This window comes from Monopterus albus, unplaced genomic scaffold, assembly GCF_001952655.1.
Source record: "Monopterus albus unplaced genomic scaffold, M_albus_1.0 scaffold274.1, whole genome shotgun sequence".
Lineage (NCBI taxonomy): Eukaryota > Metazoa > Chordata > Actinopteri > Synbranchiformes > Synbranchidae > Monopterus > Monopterus albus.
The window spans coordinates 211,711-230,088 of record NW_018128154.1 but is presented as its reverse complement, the minus strand read 5'-3'; the positions used below and the strand labels follow the sequence as shown (position 1 = coordinate 230,088).

Genomic DNA, 18,378 nt, shown 5'->3' with positions numbered 1-18,378 from the left:
GTTGGTTGTTTCACTGTAGTTATTCATCTCTTGGCTCCCACGAATCTGGAAGATTCTGATCAGAGAAACTCCCTCTTGTACTGGCCTTTGTAGTTGGAAAAAAAATCCCCTGTACCATAGTTACTGGTCACAGGAAAGTACTAGACAATTTGTAACACTAGCAAAGAGGGTTACATAAACATTTGAACATAAATATGAAACGAAACAGACAGGATACAATATTATTCCAAAATAAATCAACTTGAACTTAAAATCACCAACCCTATTTCTGCTAAGCCTTACAATTACAAACGCCTGCTTTTTGTCTGCATTCACGTTTTTCAGCTTGTCCTGATGTTTTGTCTCGTAGTGCCGTCTTAGGTTATATTCCTTAATTACAGCCACATTAGCTCCACAAATAAGACACACAGGTTTACCGACAATGTCAGTAAACATATACTCAGCCTCCCACCGGTTTAGAAAGGCTCTGTTTTCAGAATCTACTTTTCTCTTGGCCATTGTTAGGGGCTAGCTTTGACTTGAAATTAGGGTTGTATACATCAACAGACGCTTGATTGATCTGATGTAATTGATGCAGGAATGATCGCAGGTAGTCTATCGTTTGGTAAGGCAGCTGTTGAGCTGCATTATGGGATTTGTAGTTTGTATGTTACCGGTGATATTAAAAACAAGATATATAAAATGATCTCGCAGGCCGGATATGGCCCGTGGGCCTTGAGTTTGACACGTGCACTTCCCAATAAAGTCATTGTGAACCCTTCCCCTGGGACCCTGTTACAACCCCCTAAAACTTCTACAGAGGTATCCAAAACCTCAATACCCTTTTGGATTTCTTGGACTTCCACAAAGACGTCTGAATCCCCTTAAAATCCTAAACCTTTAGGAACTTCTTGAAACACACAGGACAATCACAGGGATCTATAAACCCTTCTAAAATCCCAAGAACCCCTCAGAACCCTGAAGATTCTTTAAGGCGACTTTTGCAACATCTTAGTTGGCAGCGACCATGGTGCAGGGGGTAGAGCAGTCACCTCCCAACCGGAAGGGTGAGGGTTTGAATCTCGGTGCCTGCAGACCACATGTTGAAGTGTCCTTGGGCAAGACACTGAACCCCCCAAGTTGCCCGTGATGGCGGCGCATATGCATGCAGTGGCCCGGGCCCTTGGCTCCAAACAAAATTTCATTGTACGTGTCACAATGTTACAATGACAATAAAATAAAGCTTTTTCTTCTACTTTACAAAAAAAAAAAAGCCTCCTTGAAGGATCTCTCAGACCCCCCTAAAACCTAATAAGGGCGTTGAACCTCTCCCAGACAGGAGTTCTGGTACTGGAGCACTCCCAGTTTGAACACAGTGAACCAGGGTGGAACCAGGTGGAGCATCAGGCTTGAATGGAAACAAAGGTTAAAAATGAACCCTGCCGGCTCACTGTGCATTACATAACCACGCAGGATTTCTCCAGCGATCACTGTCCTGTGGTTACTGGCATTTTGAGCTCCTTAATTTGGATTTCAGATTAGAAAAAAATGTAACATGGTTCCAGCTTTGGGAAGCAGATCTCATATTATCCTCCAACTTCCTGTGTGTGTTGTGCAGGAGGCAGCCTGAGGCTGAAATCAGATCTGCTATTTACATGAGGCCACACACGTGAGATGGCATCACCACTTAGAGCTCACCTGGGCTAAACCAGGAAGTACTGCACAACCCTGGGAGAACGACAAAACAGGCACCTTCTAGAGTGAAAACCCAAAAAAATATGCATATTTGACTGATGTGACACAGAGATGCAAGATGGCAGATAAAAGCATAAACTTTATGATAATAATCACCTTTATTGGCCAAGCATGTTACACACAAGGAATTTGTTTCAGGTACAGAACCGATGGCAGCCATCTGCGGCACCACCTCAACCGATGGCTCTAACCATCGGGGGGCAACGGGGGGGTTCAGTGTCTTGCCCAAGGACACGTGGACTGCAGGCACCAAGATTCGAACCTCCGACCCTCCAGTTGGGAAACAGCTGCTCTACCCACTGAACCACAGTCACCCCACATCAAGTATTTAAAAAATACAAGGACTCCAGCTCAATGGCCCCGATGTGCACAACATAGGCACAGAATAAATAAATAAATACATCAAATATATAGAAGTTAAAAGAGCAACATTATTCTGTATACTTAACTGGATTAAGCTGCTTCTGCCCAAAAACTCAGCCAACTCTTCGCCCTCTGTCAACTGAGGAACAGGTTTGCTGTTTGCTAATTGACTGAACACACAAATTTAGCTGAATGTAAAATATGAGGACAATTAGACAAAACAAGCTTAGGTAACTACATGTGACCTGTCATGCCCTTAAACAAATGGCACCAACCTGCTGCCAATGTCCCTCAAAACCAACATTCTGAATCATCGGTCAAACCAGGTCACAAGGAAATCATCATCATCCAGAACAAACATCTAGGAATCCACTCAGCAATCTGAAACAAAAATGCTCCTCACAACTGCAGAACCTGCCTGAGAATCATCAAGCTTTTCAGTTTTCCTCAGCACCACAGTGATTCAGTGATAGTTTCCTGTACATCCGTGGGTACGCTGCCGACGGCCCACACCAACAGCTTATTGTTCTACTGGTGATAGTCTGACAAAGCAGGGACAAACATCAGCCAGAAGCAGGGCTCAGGTCTTAATCCACTGGACTTTATGACCACATTATACCTATAGAGCCACTCTTAGAAAAGCTCTAAGTTAAATCAGTACTGAGCAACACACACAGTATACTGTGCACTGTAAACTGAGGACTGAGGACAATAAATACGATCCAGTAGTAAGACAAACACAGTAACATCACCATAGAAACACTGGAGAAACACTAAGGTGATAACACCAGACACAAGGCACCTCAACAACACATGGGGATAAAAGTAGAATTCTTTAGTGGTGTAAATGACTGCAGACCAAGAGGCCACATAAGACTCTAAAGTAGAATATTGTCTCCTTACGCCTCCTGAACATGTGGATGAAAGGCAGTTTGTGCATCAGGCATGTTTGGAAAGGAATGCTGAAGCATTACCATGGAGAACAAGGATGTAAGGAGGGATTAGTTCACTATAGGAACACAGTAACACAACCATGGAAGCAGCCCAGACTGACTGGGACCACACTGACCACATCATACCGTAGACAACACCGTAGGATGTGTGTGGCAGAGGCCAGAGGAAGTACCAGCCTGGACATTACTGGGTCACTACTGTAGGATCACTACAGTAATGTGTGAACACAAACCGAGCACCGCCAATAAACTACAAACACGAATGTGTTGGTTCCCCTTAACCCCAAGTACCGGCCGATACACACGCTACTGGCGCGGACACCTATGGAAACATCCGGGCGACATGCATCGGTGCGAGTCCCACCTCCTCCTCCTCGGCGGCCGCTCCGTTGCCTACGTGGGCCATGTCGGTGCCCTGTGCCCGTCCTCCGTCAGGTCCGCTGCTACCCGGAGAACCACGATCTCATGTCGGCCGCACGCCGCTGCTTCACGTTTATCGTCGTCCCGTGTATCTCCCGTCGACACTGGCGCTGGTTTGGAGATTCCGGGTCGTGCTGCTCTCGAGCGTCCGCCGTCCTCTGTGACAAACCGTCTACGTCCAAGCCGCTGACAGAAAACACACCCCCCGAGTTTCCGTTTCTCCGCCCCGGACCGAGAGCGCGCAGCCTCTGAAGGACAGCGCGGATCAGGGCTGGCGCACCGCACGGTGCGCACCGCACGGATTTAACGGGAAAAGTGGTTTTACACCGCAATGCAAGCGGAAAAACAACCTGATCGTCACTTCACATCATCATCATCATCATCATCATCATCATCACAGGTTTCCTCTCAAAGAACCACTTTGTTAAATCAAACCTTAAGTAAAATCAACAAGTCTTTTAATGAAACTGGAGCCGAATTCTGTGTGAAAAGACTCATCTCACAATGAAAACCGGGTTTGAACTAAAACGCTCTCATGCAACAAGTCCTACACGGAAAAGCTGCCATTTTAAATAAAGCCTTCATTTTAAAATTTAACAAAAACAGTTTACCAGAAAATGTAACGTTGGAAAAAACTGTGCAACTTTATAATCAAGTCATACTTTTCAGTTTCTATTTAATTTAGCTTGTATAGGGCCAGATGACAACAAAGGTGGTCTCACTATATTTACAAAGTCTAGACATTATTATTATTATTATTATAATAGAGGAACAACCCAACCAAAACACTGGAGCCACACACACTACTCATTTTAAATTGTAGACTGGTAGAATCTGGTACAGCCAAGAATTCATGGTATAAAAATATATGCAACACATTTTAAAAAAGAAAGTTTCAGAGAAAAGTACTTTGAGAATAAAGGAGAAATTAAAAATTAAACCTTTGCAATAGTTCAGCAATGCGTCTAAACGACTGAGTTTGGGCTTTAAAATGATATAATCACTGAAACTTTAAAGGAAAAGTCATTTATCATGATCATAAAATCTGTAGTTTTACACAAAGCACATTTGAAGATTTCAACATAAAAAACTGCGTCTCAAAGAGAAATGTTCCTATAAAGTTACTTCATTCTTGTCAAACTGCTAATTTATCTGAAAACGGTTTTAATGTGCATGTCCACAGGATCTTTAAATCAAGCTTTGCATTCACGTTGAATATTGTTCAGTACATGGTCCCTTGCAAATAAAAGTTGGGGGGAAAAACAAGTTTATCCAGTTTATAGCTTTCTGTAATAGACTGTTCACTTGGTCAAACTCTACGTTAGTGGAATAACGTGACTGGAAACAACACATCAGGTGAGTACGAGTCTCGTTTTAAAATGTCTGAGTAAGAACGACATGTTTACATGACAGTGACAGCCACCTGGAGAACTACTGCAACAACCACACACAAGTTTAATAAAAACATCTTACTGCGTCACAATAAAAGACAGAATTCAACTTCTCTGTACAAAGTGAAAGATGTGCTGGGCGAGTTCTCCACAGGCGGCATAATGCTTTAATTTAAAGTTTAAAATGGCTGCGAGGGCTTGAAGATCAGTCTGATGGGCAAGAAAACCCCCCCATTTCCCATCGGCCCATCGCACACCGCTATCCGTTAACAAGATAAACATAGTTATGATGTGAAATCACACAGAGCACCTTTAAAATGGTTCTTAGTAACAACTGAGGGCCAGAAGTACTGCTGCTGAATCATTTCCAAAAAAGGAAAAGTAATCGAAGGCCCCTCTCCGAACAGCAGACAGGCTTAGCACAGGAAGCTTAAGGTTATGTTGAGGGCTTAAAGGTACATTTCACCTAAATGACAGGAAGAATCTCACTCCCCTAACTGCTTACCAGTCTGTCCAGGTTCCCGCCTTCCTGAGTTTGGGCTAGTGTTACAGTTTCAGGGGTAGCCTAAAGTTGGATTAAAGGCAGCTAAGGTCGGGTCAGGACATAAGGTACATAATGCTCAGGTGACTGGTTTGATAAAGGAAAAGCCAAAATATAAATTACAAACTAGTGTATTAGTGGAAGTGAGTTAAACACTGCTCTGGAGTCAGTACATAATCTATTTAAAATAACATGAACTGCACTAAACAGAAGTTAGCACATCAACCAGCAGTAAGTGAGGCTCATCCAGACCTGCTGTACCTGTTCAGGTGCGACTCACCCTGATGCTCTCTACGCCTCAGCTTAAAGAGCATCCACTGATTTGTGAACAGAGATAAATAACTGCAGCTGTAAAGGGGACACACTGCTGTGTGACGAGGTAAACGCTGTCCACTGTGGGGGGCTGGTTCAGGGGCACACCCCCCAGCAGAGAGATGGTTCAGCCCAGGCTGCTGCAGGAAGAGTCCACTGGAGCTGTGGAGGGGGGGGGGACAGTATATAAATACAAACAAAATGAGGCTGCCAATTGGACGATTCTGATCAAATAGTAATAGGATTATTAAATTATTTAATTGAACACATTCTGGTATTTCCGCTGAAGGCGGCGTCACATCAGCCAACAGCCCGTGAGGCGACGTTGAGCTGCTTAGTAATAAAAACAGTCCGACTGACAATCAGGTGTTTAACGAACACGGTTTGTGGTACGACTTTCAGACCACAGTCATTCTTACTAACGTCTGTACCTTCTGTTCTCTGCTCCGCCTCCTCTTCCTCCCCTCCGTCAGTCCTCCTCAGCCTCTCCCTGCAGCGCTCCACCCTCTGCGCCTCCTCCCTCTCCTTCTCCTCCAGCAGGGAGCGCAGAAAGGTGGCACTCACCACCTCCTCGCCCTCCCCCACCAGGAAGGCGTTTTTGAAGCGGTTGTACAGCATGGAGGCCTTGTACATGACGGCCTGGTTCGCTCTGTAGTTACGGATCTATACACACACACACACACACACACACATTCATATATTAAAGCTCCTCTGCCTAACGTCTTGTCAGCCTCTAGAGGATCAAGTGAGCCTCAAAACAAATGGACGCCATAAACCACTCCCCTCTCTTTGCCCCTCCCGTCCTGCTTCCTGAAGCTACAGTGTGAACTATGGATACCTGGTTGGGACAAAACTGTGCAAAATGCAGCCTCCAGTCTGAAGCTAGCGTTAGCTGGCTAGCGAGTCCTGGCTCTACAGCAGCAAAAAGTGAAGTGTCGGGGATGACAGTTTAGAGTTTTACGATCCGTGGTTTCTACCTGTGGCTAAGGTTGTTTGTAGATGTTTACAGGGTCACGCCCTTCTGACACAGACAGCTAAGCTAACACAGCTCTTAGGCTGCATCGTGATAGAGACGGGGATGTAGAACTGCAGCTATCACCTGAACCACAAACGACTTGATGAAAGGTTCGATAACTAGGCACACACATAAGGACGTTCTTTGTTTGTGTACCTTTCCCAGTGTTGCAACAAGCTCGCTGTGTCTCTGAATGTGTTGAGACGTCACATAAACCATATTGAGCTGATCCAACGCCGCCAGACACTTACTGATGTCCTGCAAGAAATAAAGACAAAAAGAACCAGACACGTGAAGACTGACAGTTCAGACTTTGTTAGTTTCAGAGGTCCACGAGCGGCTGCAGTCGTGCTGGCAGCTCCGTCAGGCGGTACTGAGACCCAGCAGCATCTAAAGTCCAGGTCTAGTGCACCTTTTAACTAAATTGAGAAAATCTGCAGATGCTTCCACCCCCTACCGTTTGGCACAGAGGAGCTGCTTCACTGAGATCAATAGCTGATGATGCTAATTGTCCAGTCAGGTGCCATTAAAACACCACAGAAGAAGAGGATGCTGAAAGACGACATAATCAAGAGAGCGCTGATGAATCCAAGTCTAATAGCCGCTCTCCACCAGGTGCTGAGGGAAACCTCTAGCTCTGTAGCTGCTAAAGCTCCACTATGTTCAAGCGGCTGGTCTCTGGGTCTGTCCGCTGGGTGGACAGGGGACAGACCCAGAGACCAGGTTCAAAGTTCAACGAGCTGGTGATAACTGGTCACAACATGTTTAGACATGTTTACACAGTAGAGTATTGTAGTAAAGCAGGATGTCTTACAGGGTTGTCGGTCTTGAGTGCAATCCTGATGTCTCCGTGGATTCTGTGCAGCGTCGAGTCCGTCAGCGTCATAGTCGAACTCTTCTGCTGCCTTGGCTCCGCCTTCCCTCCATCTGAGGGATCGCACTTTGTAGTACTTGCTTCTTCTGTGCTTGTGTTGCCCACCTTCCCCTGTTCCTCCGACTTAGCCTCTGCTCGTGGTGTGTCTGTCGTCTTGTCACTCTTCTTCTGAGGTTTCGTATCTTTGCTGCGCTCTTGCACCGGCTCAGTTTTTTTTGTTTTGTCTGTCGTAGTGTTGCCGTCTTTCTTTCCCTGTGAGTCTTTGTCAGGTTTCTCACTCTTTTTCTCCTTCTTCTTTTGTCCCGCTTTAATTTTCTCCACCTCCATTTCACTCTTCTTCTCTTGCAATTTTGCTGTTACCTTCTGTGCCTTTTTCTCCTCTTCAGCCTTTTTTGCTGTCACCTCATCTTCCTCACATTTCTTCTGCTCCTGGCTCTTCTTCTCCTTTGCGCTCTTGTCTTTTTTGTCCTCTATCACTGCCCTCGTTCGTTCAGATTTCCTCTCCTTATCCGAGCTTCTTTCCAGATTTCTCTCTTCAGGTTTCTTCTCTCTCTCGGTCTCCTTCACTTTTTCTGAACTTTTCTTCTTCTCCTCTTCTACCTTGTTTAGGCTGCCCACCTTTTCTTCCGTCTTCTTTTGCTCTGCCGCCATCGTCATTCCTCCCATCATCGTCTTCAGTTGGACCTTAGTTCCCTGTGTGGCCGACGCTTTCACAATTTTTCCAATGATTTTTCTGTCGTCCTTCTTTTCTTCGTCTTTCGGCTGCTTTGCTTCGGCGCTCCTCTCCTCTTCTCCTTTCTCTGCCTCGGTCTTCATCTTGTCTTTGTTCTTCTGCCCGCTCTCCTTTTCTTTTGTCTTCATGTCATCTGGTGCTTTACTCGTGGTCTTGTTGCTCTGGTTTGTTTTTTCTGTTTTCTTCAGTTCATCCTTTTTTCCCTCCCCTGTCATCTTCTGGCTGGACAGCTTCCCCTCACCCCGTCTTTCCTCCTTAGCACCTTCTTTCTCTTTGGAATCGTTCTTGCCTTCCTTCTCTCTCCTTTTCTTGCCAGCCATCTTCTTGGTGGAGGCCTTGGTTCCTGATTTACTGCTGCTGACAGATGATTCTCTCTCTGTCTTCACACTTCCTCTCTTTTTGACCTCCGTGTTCTTCTTCACTGCACTGCAAGCTTTCCTGTAAGTAAAAATAGACATTTAGCACTTAACTCAACTCTTTAGCAGATCCAAGCCTGTGCATGTGATGGTCTTACGGAGTGCTCTTCGTCGCCTCCCTCCTCCTCACTCCTCTCCCGGACTTCAGCAGACCTAGTAGAGATTTCAACAAACGGTCCTTCTTGGCTGCCAGGTGGCGCTGTCGCTGCACATGGGAGAAAAAAGATTTAGATGGTGAATATGTCATTTTAACCTTCTGCACCAGTGTTTGGGTGTAAATGCAATAAAGATCACAAGCAGCTTTACCTCTTCATCCACAGAACTGCCTTCTTTCTTCTTCTTTTCCTCTGTCATCTTCTGTTTTGTCTCTTCTTTCTTTCCTTCCTCACTTGTGTCCTTTGTTTCCTCCTCCTTGTCTCTCCTTGTCCTTGCAGTCTCTGATTTTCCTCCAGTTGTCATCTCCTTCTTTACTTCTTCTGTCTTTCCTTCCTCACCTGCGTCCTTTGTTTCCTCCTCCTTGTCTCTCCTTGTCCTTGCAGTCTCTGATTTTCCTCCAGTTGTCATCTCCTTCTTTACTTCTTCTGTCTTTCCTTCCTCACCTGCGTCCTTTGTTTCCTCCTCCTTGTCTCTCCTTGTCCTTGCAGTCTCTGATTTTCCTCCAGTTGTCATCTCCTTCTTTACTTCTTCTGTCTTTCCTTCCTCACCTGCGTCCTTTGTTTCCTCCTCCTTGTCTCTCCTTGTCCTTGCAGTCTCTGATTTTCCTCCAGTTGTCATCTCCTTCTTTACTTCTTCTGTCTTTCCTTCCTCACCTGCGTCCTTTGTTTCCTCCTCCTTGTCTCTCCTTGTCCTTGCAGTCTCTGATTTTCCTCCAGTTGTCATCTCCTTCTTTACTTCTTCTGTCTTTCCTTCCTCACCTGCGTCCTTTGTTTCCTCCTCCTTGTCTCTCCTTGTCCTTGCAGTCTCTGATTTTCCTCCAGTTGTCATCTCCTTCTTTACTTCTTCTGTCTTTCCTTCCTCACCTGCGTCCTTTGTTTCCTCCTCCTTGTCTCTCCTTGTCCTTGCAGTCTCTGATTTTCCTCCAGTTGTCATCTCCTTCTTTACTTCTTCTGTCTTTCCTTCCTCACCTGCGTCCTTTGTTTCCTCCTCCTTGTCTCTCCTTGTCCTTGCAGTCTCTGATTTTCCTCCAGTTGTCATCTCCTTTACTTCTTCTTTCTTCCCTTCCACACCTTCATGTTGCTGTGTTTTCTTCTGCACCTCCTTCTCATCTCTCTTCCTCTTTGCTCTTTGGCTCTCCCCTCTTCTCGTCACTTCTTTCTTCCCTTCTGTAACTTCCTGCTTCCTGTTCTCCTGTGCCTCCTTTTCTCTCGTCCTCTTTGTTCCTTCACTGTCTAACTTTGCTTCTCTTCTCATCCTCTCCTCTTTGTTTCCTTCTTTCCCATCCTGTTTGGTTTTCTCCTCCTCAGCTTTCCTAGTCTTCCTCCTTTGGCTTTCTGCCGGCTTCTCCTCCTCTTTCTCTTTTGTCATGTCTTTCTTGTCTTCTCGGCTTCTCCTCCTCTTTCTCTTTTGTCGTCATGTCTTTCTTGTCTTCCACACCTTCATCTTGGCCTGTTTTCTTCTGCTTCCCTTCCTCCTCTTCCTTTCTTTTCATTCTTCGGCTCTCTGATGACTCCTGCTCCTCTCTTATCTCCTCTGTCATCTTCTTTGCTGTCTCCTTCTCTTCTCTCTTCCTCTTGACTCCCTGGCTCTCAGATGGCTTCTTCTCTTCCTTCGGTTCTTCCTGTCCTCTGTCGTTCTGGGATGTTTGTATCCGAGCCTGTGTTGTTGCTCTCGTCTTCAACTTCTTACTGGCTGTTGGGAAAACAAGAGACCAGACGGTTTGTGGTGAATGTTGGTGGAATTTAGTGCTGCAACACTCAGTTGGTAAAAACTGATCATAAAAGAAGCTCGCCCTGGGTTTTTCAATAAAGTGGTCAGTAACCAGCCATCCCAGCCCGTTTTCATAACAGTCAATTACTGAAACAGCTGTTGGCTGGAGTACGAGTGGAATTTATGCTGAAGACAACTGAGTAGTAACAGCACGTGCACCATGCGTTACCTGGAGCGGGCTCAGCAGGACCAGCGGGGAGCCTCTTCCTGCGTGGCTCAGCATCAGCCTAGGGAAACAAACAAACCAAGAGTTACTGCTCGGACTCCAAACAGTTCTCCCGTCTTCTTCGTCAAGTCGTCTGCCCACCTCACGTCTGAGTCTACACCGCCCTGACTTTCATCTTCTGATCGATTACAATGAAACCTCCTCTAGTGGTGTGAACAGGTGGAATCACCTGAATAAAAGACTTCACAAAACTGGGTGGATTTACTCAACTGTCCATAATGAATCATGATTTAATGTTGTGCCTTAACCTTTGGGGGAAAGCCGTTATTGGCCCTATGGTACCTGCTGTTATCAACGAATAAAGCATCTCCTAGCCATTTTCACTGCTTTCACAATATATGTTGCTAACTAAAGCTTGGCTAAAGTAATTTTCCTTTGTGGTACTGACAGAGAGGGTCATGGGATATGGTGGAGTCTATTAATAAAGCTGAACCCTCTTACCTCTTTGTTTGCACTAGTAGTACCAGTGGCAGTCTCCGGTGTACTCCTGTCTGTATGCGGCACACCGCTTGCTGTTTCCTTTGAATCTGCATTTCCCGTTGTCATTTCTGGAGCACCGACATCTTTCTGTTTGGACTCCGTGGCTTTCTGAGGAGCAGATCTTAAAGAAGCTCTTGTAGGAGTTTTAGCAGCAGCTTTTGTTTTAGCTGTAACTTTGCTTGGAGTACTTCTGCCAGCAGCTGGTTTACTGTCGGCTGCTGCAGGGGCACCTTTACTGGGGGCTGATTTAGCAGGCATATCTTTAGCTTTGTCATTAGTTTGTTTAGCAGGCGCTGCTTTAGTGGAGGATGTTGGTGTAGGAGGTGTAGTTTGTGTGCTGGTCTTTGATGGTGTCTGAGGAAAAAACAGAAGCAGAAACGTTATCCAACACACAACAGACAAATGTTAATCATTTATCATGTCCAAATACCAATAACCTGCAGCTTCTGCACAAGACGTTAAGTTATATCTAACAAACTGACTTGTATCCCACTTTTCTCTGCACTGATGCACACTTAAGGCACTTCCATACTCGTTTGTGCTCATGCTGGTGGACAGCCACCAGAGGCAACCTGGGGTTCAGCGTTTTGCTCGATGAATCTTCAACATGTGTACTGGAGAAAGTGGGAATCGAACCACCAAACCTCTGGTTAGGAGACGCCCCGCTCTACCTCCTGAACCAGTAAAAACTACACCGACAATGAAAACTAGGATTGTGAAAATCTCAGACAAAAAGATGGAACTTCTCAAACTATATCTTGATACAGATTCCTTACTTTTTTTAAATACTGTGACAGAACACAAATAACTGACATTGTATTTTACTGGTGTATCAGTGTAACTACAGTTATAGATCACTGTAACCTGAAAGTCTTGTGTATAAATAAGTAATTTAAAGATTTATCTTATTTATTAGTTAAAGTTTCAGTAACATTTTAAACATCATCTAAAATAAACTGATGAAATAAAATAAAATTCATAGCTGAGCCACTGGATTACATCAGAATTTACAGCTGTACCTAATAAAGTGGCAATCAATTGTAATTAACCATATTTTACATTTGAAACTTTAGATTGGTTAAAAAATACCTAGTCTAGATGTTTGTAGTTAATCCAGTGAAATAACTACATAAAAGACACTTTATTAAAGTGACAAAAATCCAGTATCATCGTTTTGTTTTATGTGATTTCTAAACCAAAGATGTCACATCCTTCTGTTTTCTGACACTTTATAGACTAAACAATTAACTGATAATGAAAAGAATTAATACATCATAAATATAGAAAGAACACAAGTCGACAAAGTTCTAATGACAGATTATAAATTACTGCCCGGAGACTGAAGGGAAAAGACATTAACTTATGACTGTGACATATGAAACATATCCACAAGATAATATCTATACTGTCAGAGAGTTCAGGACTGACTTTGAGTTTGCTCCCGACACCAGGTGTATTCTGGATCTCCCACATGCCTTCAGCGAAGCCTCTGATGCGAACGCCGCTGCCGTACTTCATCTTGTTGCCCACATAAGGAATGATGTTCTGTGGAGGGATGTGACCTCTGAGGAGAGACAGATTCATCACAGCTCAACCAACGCTGTCGGCAATGTGGTAAAGAAATGATAAGACTGGTTGGCAGCTGTGTGCACGTACATCTGATGGGTCCCGAAGAAGAAGACTGGGACTCGCTTCTTGTGGCTGTCCTCTGACTTACAGATCTGAGCACACACACAGAAGTGTTACATTATCCATCAGAGCACACAGTTATACAACTGCATCAACATATGTACATTCCATACACGGTAGCACCCGTACCCTGGCAGGCCAGTGAGGGAAGCCCTTCATCTTGGCGAACACCAGGTCTCCTGGTTTGAAGCAGTCACCGCTTTTCCCTGGCATCCTGCTGCTTCACGGCTCAAACACAGAATGGAACCAGCAACCTCGGACACGCGGCTGAGAACAGTCTGACAAGAACACAGGTGACATGGACGCCTTCAGTCTCCATCAGTGTGCTAGGTCACGACCTTATAAAGCCACAGTAAAGTCTGAAAAATACTTCTCAGGTCTGTTCATGTTGATGTGTGGCCTTGAATTTTACTAACACAGTTACAATATGGCTGCTCTAAGTAGGTGAAGAGTCATCGTTAATGGTTACCATCATGAGGTGGAGGTATAATACATTAAGGAACCAAGATGCTCGTCTTTGTCATGGTAAACTGAATATTTGGAGGTAGTTGGACTTGTGATAGAACAAACCAAGACACTGCTTCATAGACTAAACAATACTTAGGTTAATCAATAAAGCTATCACACACAACGAAGCATAATGTAATGTACAATAAATTCATCTGAAACACAAAATGCATCTAAAATGCAAAACGTACTTTTACCACGTCCAGCAGTAACAAGCGTTACTGTTTTGTTAAACGACCTACTTCAACACTTATGACCGTTACACATGTGTTTTATTTGAGTGGCTTGTGAATTTGGAGCATTACTGTTAAAACTACTGTTTTCACCCTTTGTTGCTAACGCCGTGCTCTCTGACAATATCACTAGTACATCCCTCAATTTTACAACCAAAACTAAAGTGAAAACAGGACGTTTGCTTCTCTTTCTACAGTTTGAAAGCCCATGAAGCGTTGAACCATCGGTGTGAACTGAACCGTTTTACAATAACTTTATCTGTAGTTTACGTTTTTAGCAACATATTCACTTTGTGTTTACAAATACAGGCATGTTAGCACAGAGGCTAACTACAGCTAGCTGCTCACCCGCTCTCACGGGAGGATTAAAACCTTAGCTCTGCGCTAATCGGGCCATTCGTTCACTTGTCAGGTCAATAATACGCGTACTTACCAAACACCGGACACCGAGCCTCTAAAAACATAGAAAAAAGAATCAGTATGTAGTCGCTACAACCGGACACTTCTTGTTCCTAAGCTACGCGTTCCCACTCGCCGCCATGATCTTATCATGTGACCTTTGGAGTTCCCGCCGGGGTTGGACTGTACTAATCAGAGCGGGGCCGGGACTGTACCATCTTAGGGAAAAGTATATTAATGGTGAAGCAGCAAAACTATTATTGTAATTTTAAATGCGCCACATATTTTTATTCGATTAATTTAAATTAATTCAAGTAAATCTTTGAAAATATTTACCCAGAATTTAATGGATAGATGGCAGCTATCTTACAGGCTAAAAACAACAGAACATCGTTCCCCCTTCCTGGTATCTTTAGAATTTAGTCAATAAAATGTTCGAGTGTTGGTACTGATATAAAAGCAAGATTTTTTTTTTTATTTGAGAAACTTTCTGTGGTAAATTTATTTTTGAAAGTAGTCACATTTCTCAAACATGGTCAAGAGAACCAATACTTGGCAAAATGTGGATTTCACTTATGAACTGTCAAAGGTAAATGTGACCACACCTTCTATTGCAGTTTGCAGTACTTAAAGTTGTCAGAAGCTTTGTCAGAAAGCACTGAGGTTCCATAGCCAGTCCTTCCACTATAATAGTTGTTTCCCAGCATTTTAGTGTCTCATTTGTTTTTACATTTTGTTCATCAAGACCCTCTGGAGACATCTTTTTTAAGGAAAAAGTACTCTTCTGGGACATTCTTTGATCATGCCCCACATTTGTGTTTTAACCTCATATTTCCATTAGTTTCAAGGCCATTATCTACAGTAACTTCCAAGCTCAGAGGTCCAGCACCTGCTAATGTTTGCCATAGTGCCACCTTTAATAACATTTCTACTCCAGACAGCATAAGGCACTTTGCATAAAGCCTCGGCCAGACAGCAGATGTCTTTGCACATATTTAGAACTAAAGTGTCCAAAGTTAAACAGCTTTTTAATCACTGCCACTGTCACTGTCATCCTCTTCCTCCTCCTCTTTTTCCTCCTTTTTCTCCGTTTCCTCTACAAGTCCTGAGAAGAAGTCATTGTCTCCGAGGGCTTTCTTGGTAAGAGACTTCATTCGGCCGTCTTTCTTCTTCCTCTTGCGATACTCGTTGACAGTCATGCTGTATAAACTGGAAATGTCCCAGAACTTGATGAGCTGGTCATGTGCACAGCTGACCAGGAAACGGGAGTCCCAGGACTTGGCGAGCTCTTCGATGGGTTCACTGACGTGCTGCCCGATGCAGCCGATGACCCGGTTAGGAAGGAGGTTGATGGCTCTGGTTGAGAACAGACAGAAGATGTTGTAACATGATATGGGGTAAGAAACGCTGGCTGACTAATGGGAATCTAACGGTAGATAACAAGGACAAGATATAACAAAGAAATCACCTTCAGAAGGTAAATGGCCAGGTGTTGGTAACCTCATCAATTTGTCCACCAACGACCAGGTTAACTGGTCCATCCATGGACCCTGAGGGTAAGCTCTTAAAAACCAAAGGTAGCTGAAGGTAACCTAACTCACCGAATGTACCCGTCCATGGAAGCAGTGCACATGATGTTGTCAGTGATGGGGACGATGCAATCCACCGACTCGGCTTTGATGGCGAAGCGGTCACTGGTGGCTCCGAAGCCGTTCCAGTTGAAGATATAAATGGTCCCCTCACTGGAGCCACAAACCACCTTCCTGCCCCGCTTCATCAGAGCCACGGAGGTCAGATCACCGCTCTGATACTCAGACAGCAGCTCAAACCGCCGCCTCTTGATGTTGAAGACACCCATGGTCCCATCACCACTGCATCAGATTACAGCAAATCAAATTAGAGCTTGGATTAAAAACAGCCTGCTTGGTGGTGTGTTCAAGGTCACTCTGCAATGCAAGGTTTGAGACACGGTGGCTGATCAGCATTGTAAGCATGAGCTAACTGAGAAGGCCATCAACAACCGAGCCTGAATGTGGGTCTTTCATGAAGTGTTTGCTGTTTGGCGGCCAATATTGAAGCTGCTGATGTTGAAGCAAGAGGAAGTGATTCGGTTTAAAACACTGTAAAACAGACCCTGATTACATCCATATATATTTGTGAAAAACACTGTAAATGCCCCCGTGCAGTGATTTCCATCCTATACTGAAATAAAAGTTAACTCAATCGCTACCCAGGACGAACAAAAATCTATCAAAAAACTGAAGGCACGCCTCAAAAATTGGTCACGATGTGACGACCACATGGTTTGTGGTTAATAGGTTAAAAGATGCTAAATCACTTAAATATGAATAACACTGGGACTCAATAACAATGTCCTGTTTGGATGCTACTGTTTTATCACCTGGTGGTGAGTAGGATCCTCTTGGCCTGGTCCACAGTGATATCGCTGATGTAATCCTCGTGGTGTTTCAGATCCATGATGGCCTCCCCCCTCCTCATATCCCACACCTGCAGAAAGACAGACAGACACACACAGGAAAAACACTAAATGGAGGAAGCTACTAGAAACCAAGAAGCACTACGTCCACTTCAATAGAAATGTCAGCAGACTGTGTTGTGCTCCAGAAGTAAAAGGACAAATAGGAAACAAAAACAGCTTTAACCATGAAAACAGGGTTCAACGGTGCAGGTGCAGTGTAGCTGTCCAAGTTCATGAAAAGGTTTTGTTCTGGGGTTGTCCTTCTGTTGGCCGAGTTACCAGTCTGACCAACCTATTTGAATGATGAATGGAGCTGGGGGACACCTGGGTGACCAGTTTAGATTGTCAAACAAACCCTTGGATCATTAAAGACCACCTTAGCTCTTAAGAGACTTAGGCCAAGACAGAGCCATTTTAGATCACCCAAACATCAGCTCAGACCATCAAAAGACCAGCTTGGCTCATATAAAGCACATCTTAGACCACTGACAGGAAATCAGGTTGGAATAGTTTAGTCTGTCAGAGACTACCCTAGACCATTAATGCCTTTAAAGACCGGCTTAGACCAGAGACGACCATCAAAGCACCAACGTGGACTTTAAAGACGAGCATGGGTCAACAAAACCACCTTTAGACATGGAAACGATCAGCTACCCTTTGAGAAACAAGCCCCATGTGAAGACCGGATTAGTCCATCAAAGGACCGGACCAGCTCTGATCTCAACAACAGCTCGGACCACCAACCACCAACCACAGTTTTAATTAACGGTACTTCCTGTCCGGACCTTCAGGGTTCCGCCGTCGTCTCCGGTCGCCAGGATGTTTTCGTCCACCAGCAGCAGGCTGTTGATGGGACTCTCGTGCGCCCCTCGGATCCTGGTGACCAGCTGTCCCCGCTCCACGTCCAGCAGGTGGATGGCTTTGTCCCGAGACACGCTGAACAGCTTCAGCCCGTCCGCGGAGAAGCGCACCTGGCGGCAGGACTTCAGGTGGTGTCCGGACGACCACAGCTCCCGGTTGTCCCCCTCCGTACACGAGTAGGAGAAGGCGTACACGTCCCCGTCCACATCCCCGCACACCAGGATGTCCCGGCTCGGATGAAGCGCCACCGTGTTGGCGGACGCCTCCAGTCGGATGTCACCCGGGGTTTCTCGGATCTTCGGTCCGGGTGGCTCCCCTCCAACCTCGTCGTCGTCCTCATCGGGATCCGGTTGTGGTTCTGTATCTGCCAGGTCTGAGTCGGAGGCTTGTGGGTCTCTGGTGGTTTCTGGAGCTCCGGATTTGTGCGACTCTTGAGAATCTGGACCCGCGGACGCTGTTTCAACGTGTCCTGAGGAGGCTGCCATATTGTTTTCATTTGTTTTCTTCTTCTGGGCTGAAATAAAGCAGCTCCTACCGCCCCCTGCTGGACGCCCCCTCCAATTGACGTGGTATCTGAAATCAACATTTCTCCCCAAATCATTTCAACGTGTTTCTAACAAGTATCAGCTCGTTTCATTTCAGAAACGCACCACTTAGCCCGTTTTAGGAAAACAAGACTTTGGGGATTGAATAATAAATGAATTGCTAAGATTTTCACAGTGTTTGTATAAAAGCTCAATCTCCAAAATAACTTCTGATAAATGTAGTCAAGTAAAAAGTGCCACATGTTTCTCTGAGATGTAGTGGAAGTAAAGCAGCCTACACG

At 44.9% G+C, this 18,378-nt stretch overlaps 3 protein-coding genes across 5 annotated transcripts in view; all 3 read right to left on the bottom strand.

Moving 5' to 3' along the window:
• ttc39b (tetratricopeptide repeat domain 39B) overlaps nt 1–5,769 on the bottom strand; it is a 22,466-nt gene extending 16,697 nt beyond the window's left edge. Inside the window, exon 1 of one of the 3 annotated variants that reach the window (XM_020622169.1) lies at nt 5,683–5,769. Coding sequence is in view for 2 of the 3 variants with exons in the window: in XM_020622167.1 (XP_020477823.1) it covers nt 3,415–3,456 (42 nt within the window). In the remaining variant the exon portion in view is untranslated. Of the gene's footprint in view, nt 1–3,414; nt 3,782–5,682 lie in introns of those variants that run through there. The other 2 variants (XM_020622167.1, XM_020622170.1) reach the window with 2 other exon arrangements.
• A 14-nt stretch (nt 5,770–5,783) lies between these two features.
• Nucleotides 5,784–14,351, bottom strand: psip1b (PC4 and SFRS1 interacting protein 1b). The gene is made up of 13 exons (XM_020622215.1): nt 14,247–14,351; nt 13,203–13,351; nt 13,041–13,105; nt 12,813–12,948; nt 11,346–11,738; nt 10,848–10,905; nt 10,305–10,600; nt 9,059–10,258; nt 8,851–8,957; nt 7,544–8,774; nt 6,886–6,987; nt 6,146–6,377; nt 5,784–5,876 (listed from the first exon to the last, which is right to left on the bottom strand). The coding sequence occupies exons 2-13, from the start codon at nt 13,284–13,286 to the stop codon at nt 5,842–5,844; spliced, it is 3,939 nt and encodes a 1,312-aa protein (XP_020477871.1). The 5' UTR covers nt 13,287–13,351; nt 14,247–14,351; the 3' UTR covers nt 5,784–5,841.
• A 294-nt stretch (nt 14,352–14,645) lies between these two features.
• Nucleotides 14,646–18,213, bottom strand: wdr55 (WD repeat domain 55). The gene is made up of 4 exons (XM_020622179.1): nt 17,477–18,213; nt 16,614–16,720; nt 15,814–16,083; nt 14,646–15,568 (listed from the first exon to the last, which is right to left on the bottom strand). The coding sequence occupies exons 1-4, from the start codon at nt 18,035–18,037 to the stop codon at nt 15,241–15,243; spliced, it is 1,266 nt and encodes a 421-aa protein (XP_020477835.1). The 5' UTR covers nt 18,038–18,213; the 3' UTR covers nt 14,646–15,240.
• Nucleotides 18,214–18,378: the final 165 nt, after the last annotated feature.

Excerpts from the sequence above, each read along its gene's own strand:
- psip1b (XM_020622215.1), bottom strand. The coding sequence starts at position 13,286 with ATGCCAGGGAAAAGCGGTGACTGCTTCAAACCAGGAGACCTGGTGTTC. Across the intron at positions 10,601-10,847 it reads TCCTGCTGAGCCCGCTCCAG|CCAGTAAGAAGTTGAAGACG; the intron begins GTAACGCATGGT and ends TTTTCCCAACAG. Across the intron at positions 8,775-8,850 it reads GAGGCGACGAAGAGCACTCC|GAAAGCTTGCAGTGCAGTGA; the intron begins GTAAGACCATCA and ends TTTTACTTACAG.
- wdr55 (XM_020622179.1), bottom strand. The coding sequence starts at position 18,037 with ATGGCAGCCTCCTCAGGACACGTTGAAACAGCGTCCGCGGGTCCAGAT. Across the intron at positions 16,084-16,613 it reads AGGATCCTACTCACCACCAG|TGGTGATGGGACCATGGGTG; the intron begins GTGATAAAACAG and ends AATCTGATGCAG. Across the intron at positions 15,569-15,813 it reads TCCATGGACGGGTACATTCG|AGCCATCAACCTCCTTCCTA; the intron begins GTGAGTTAGGTT and ends GTTCTCAACCAG.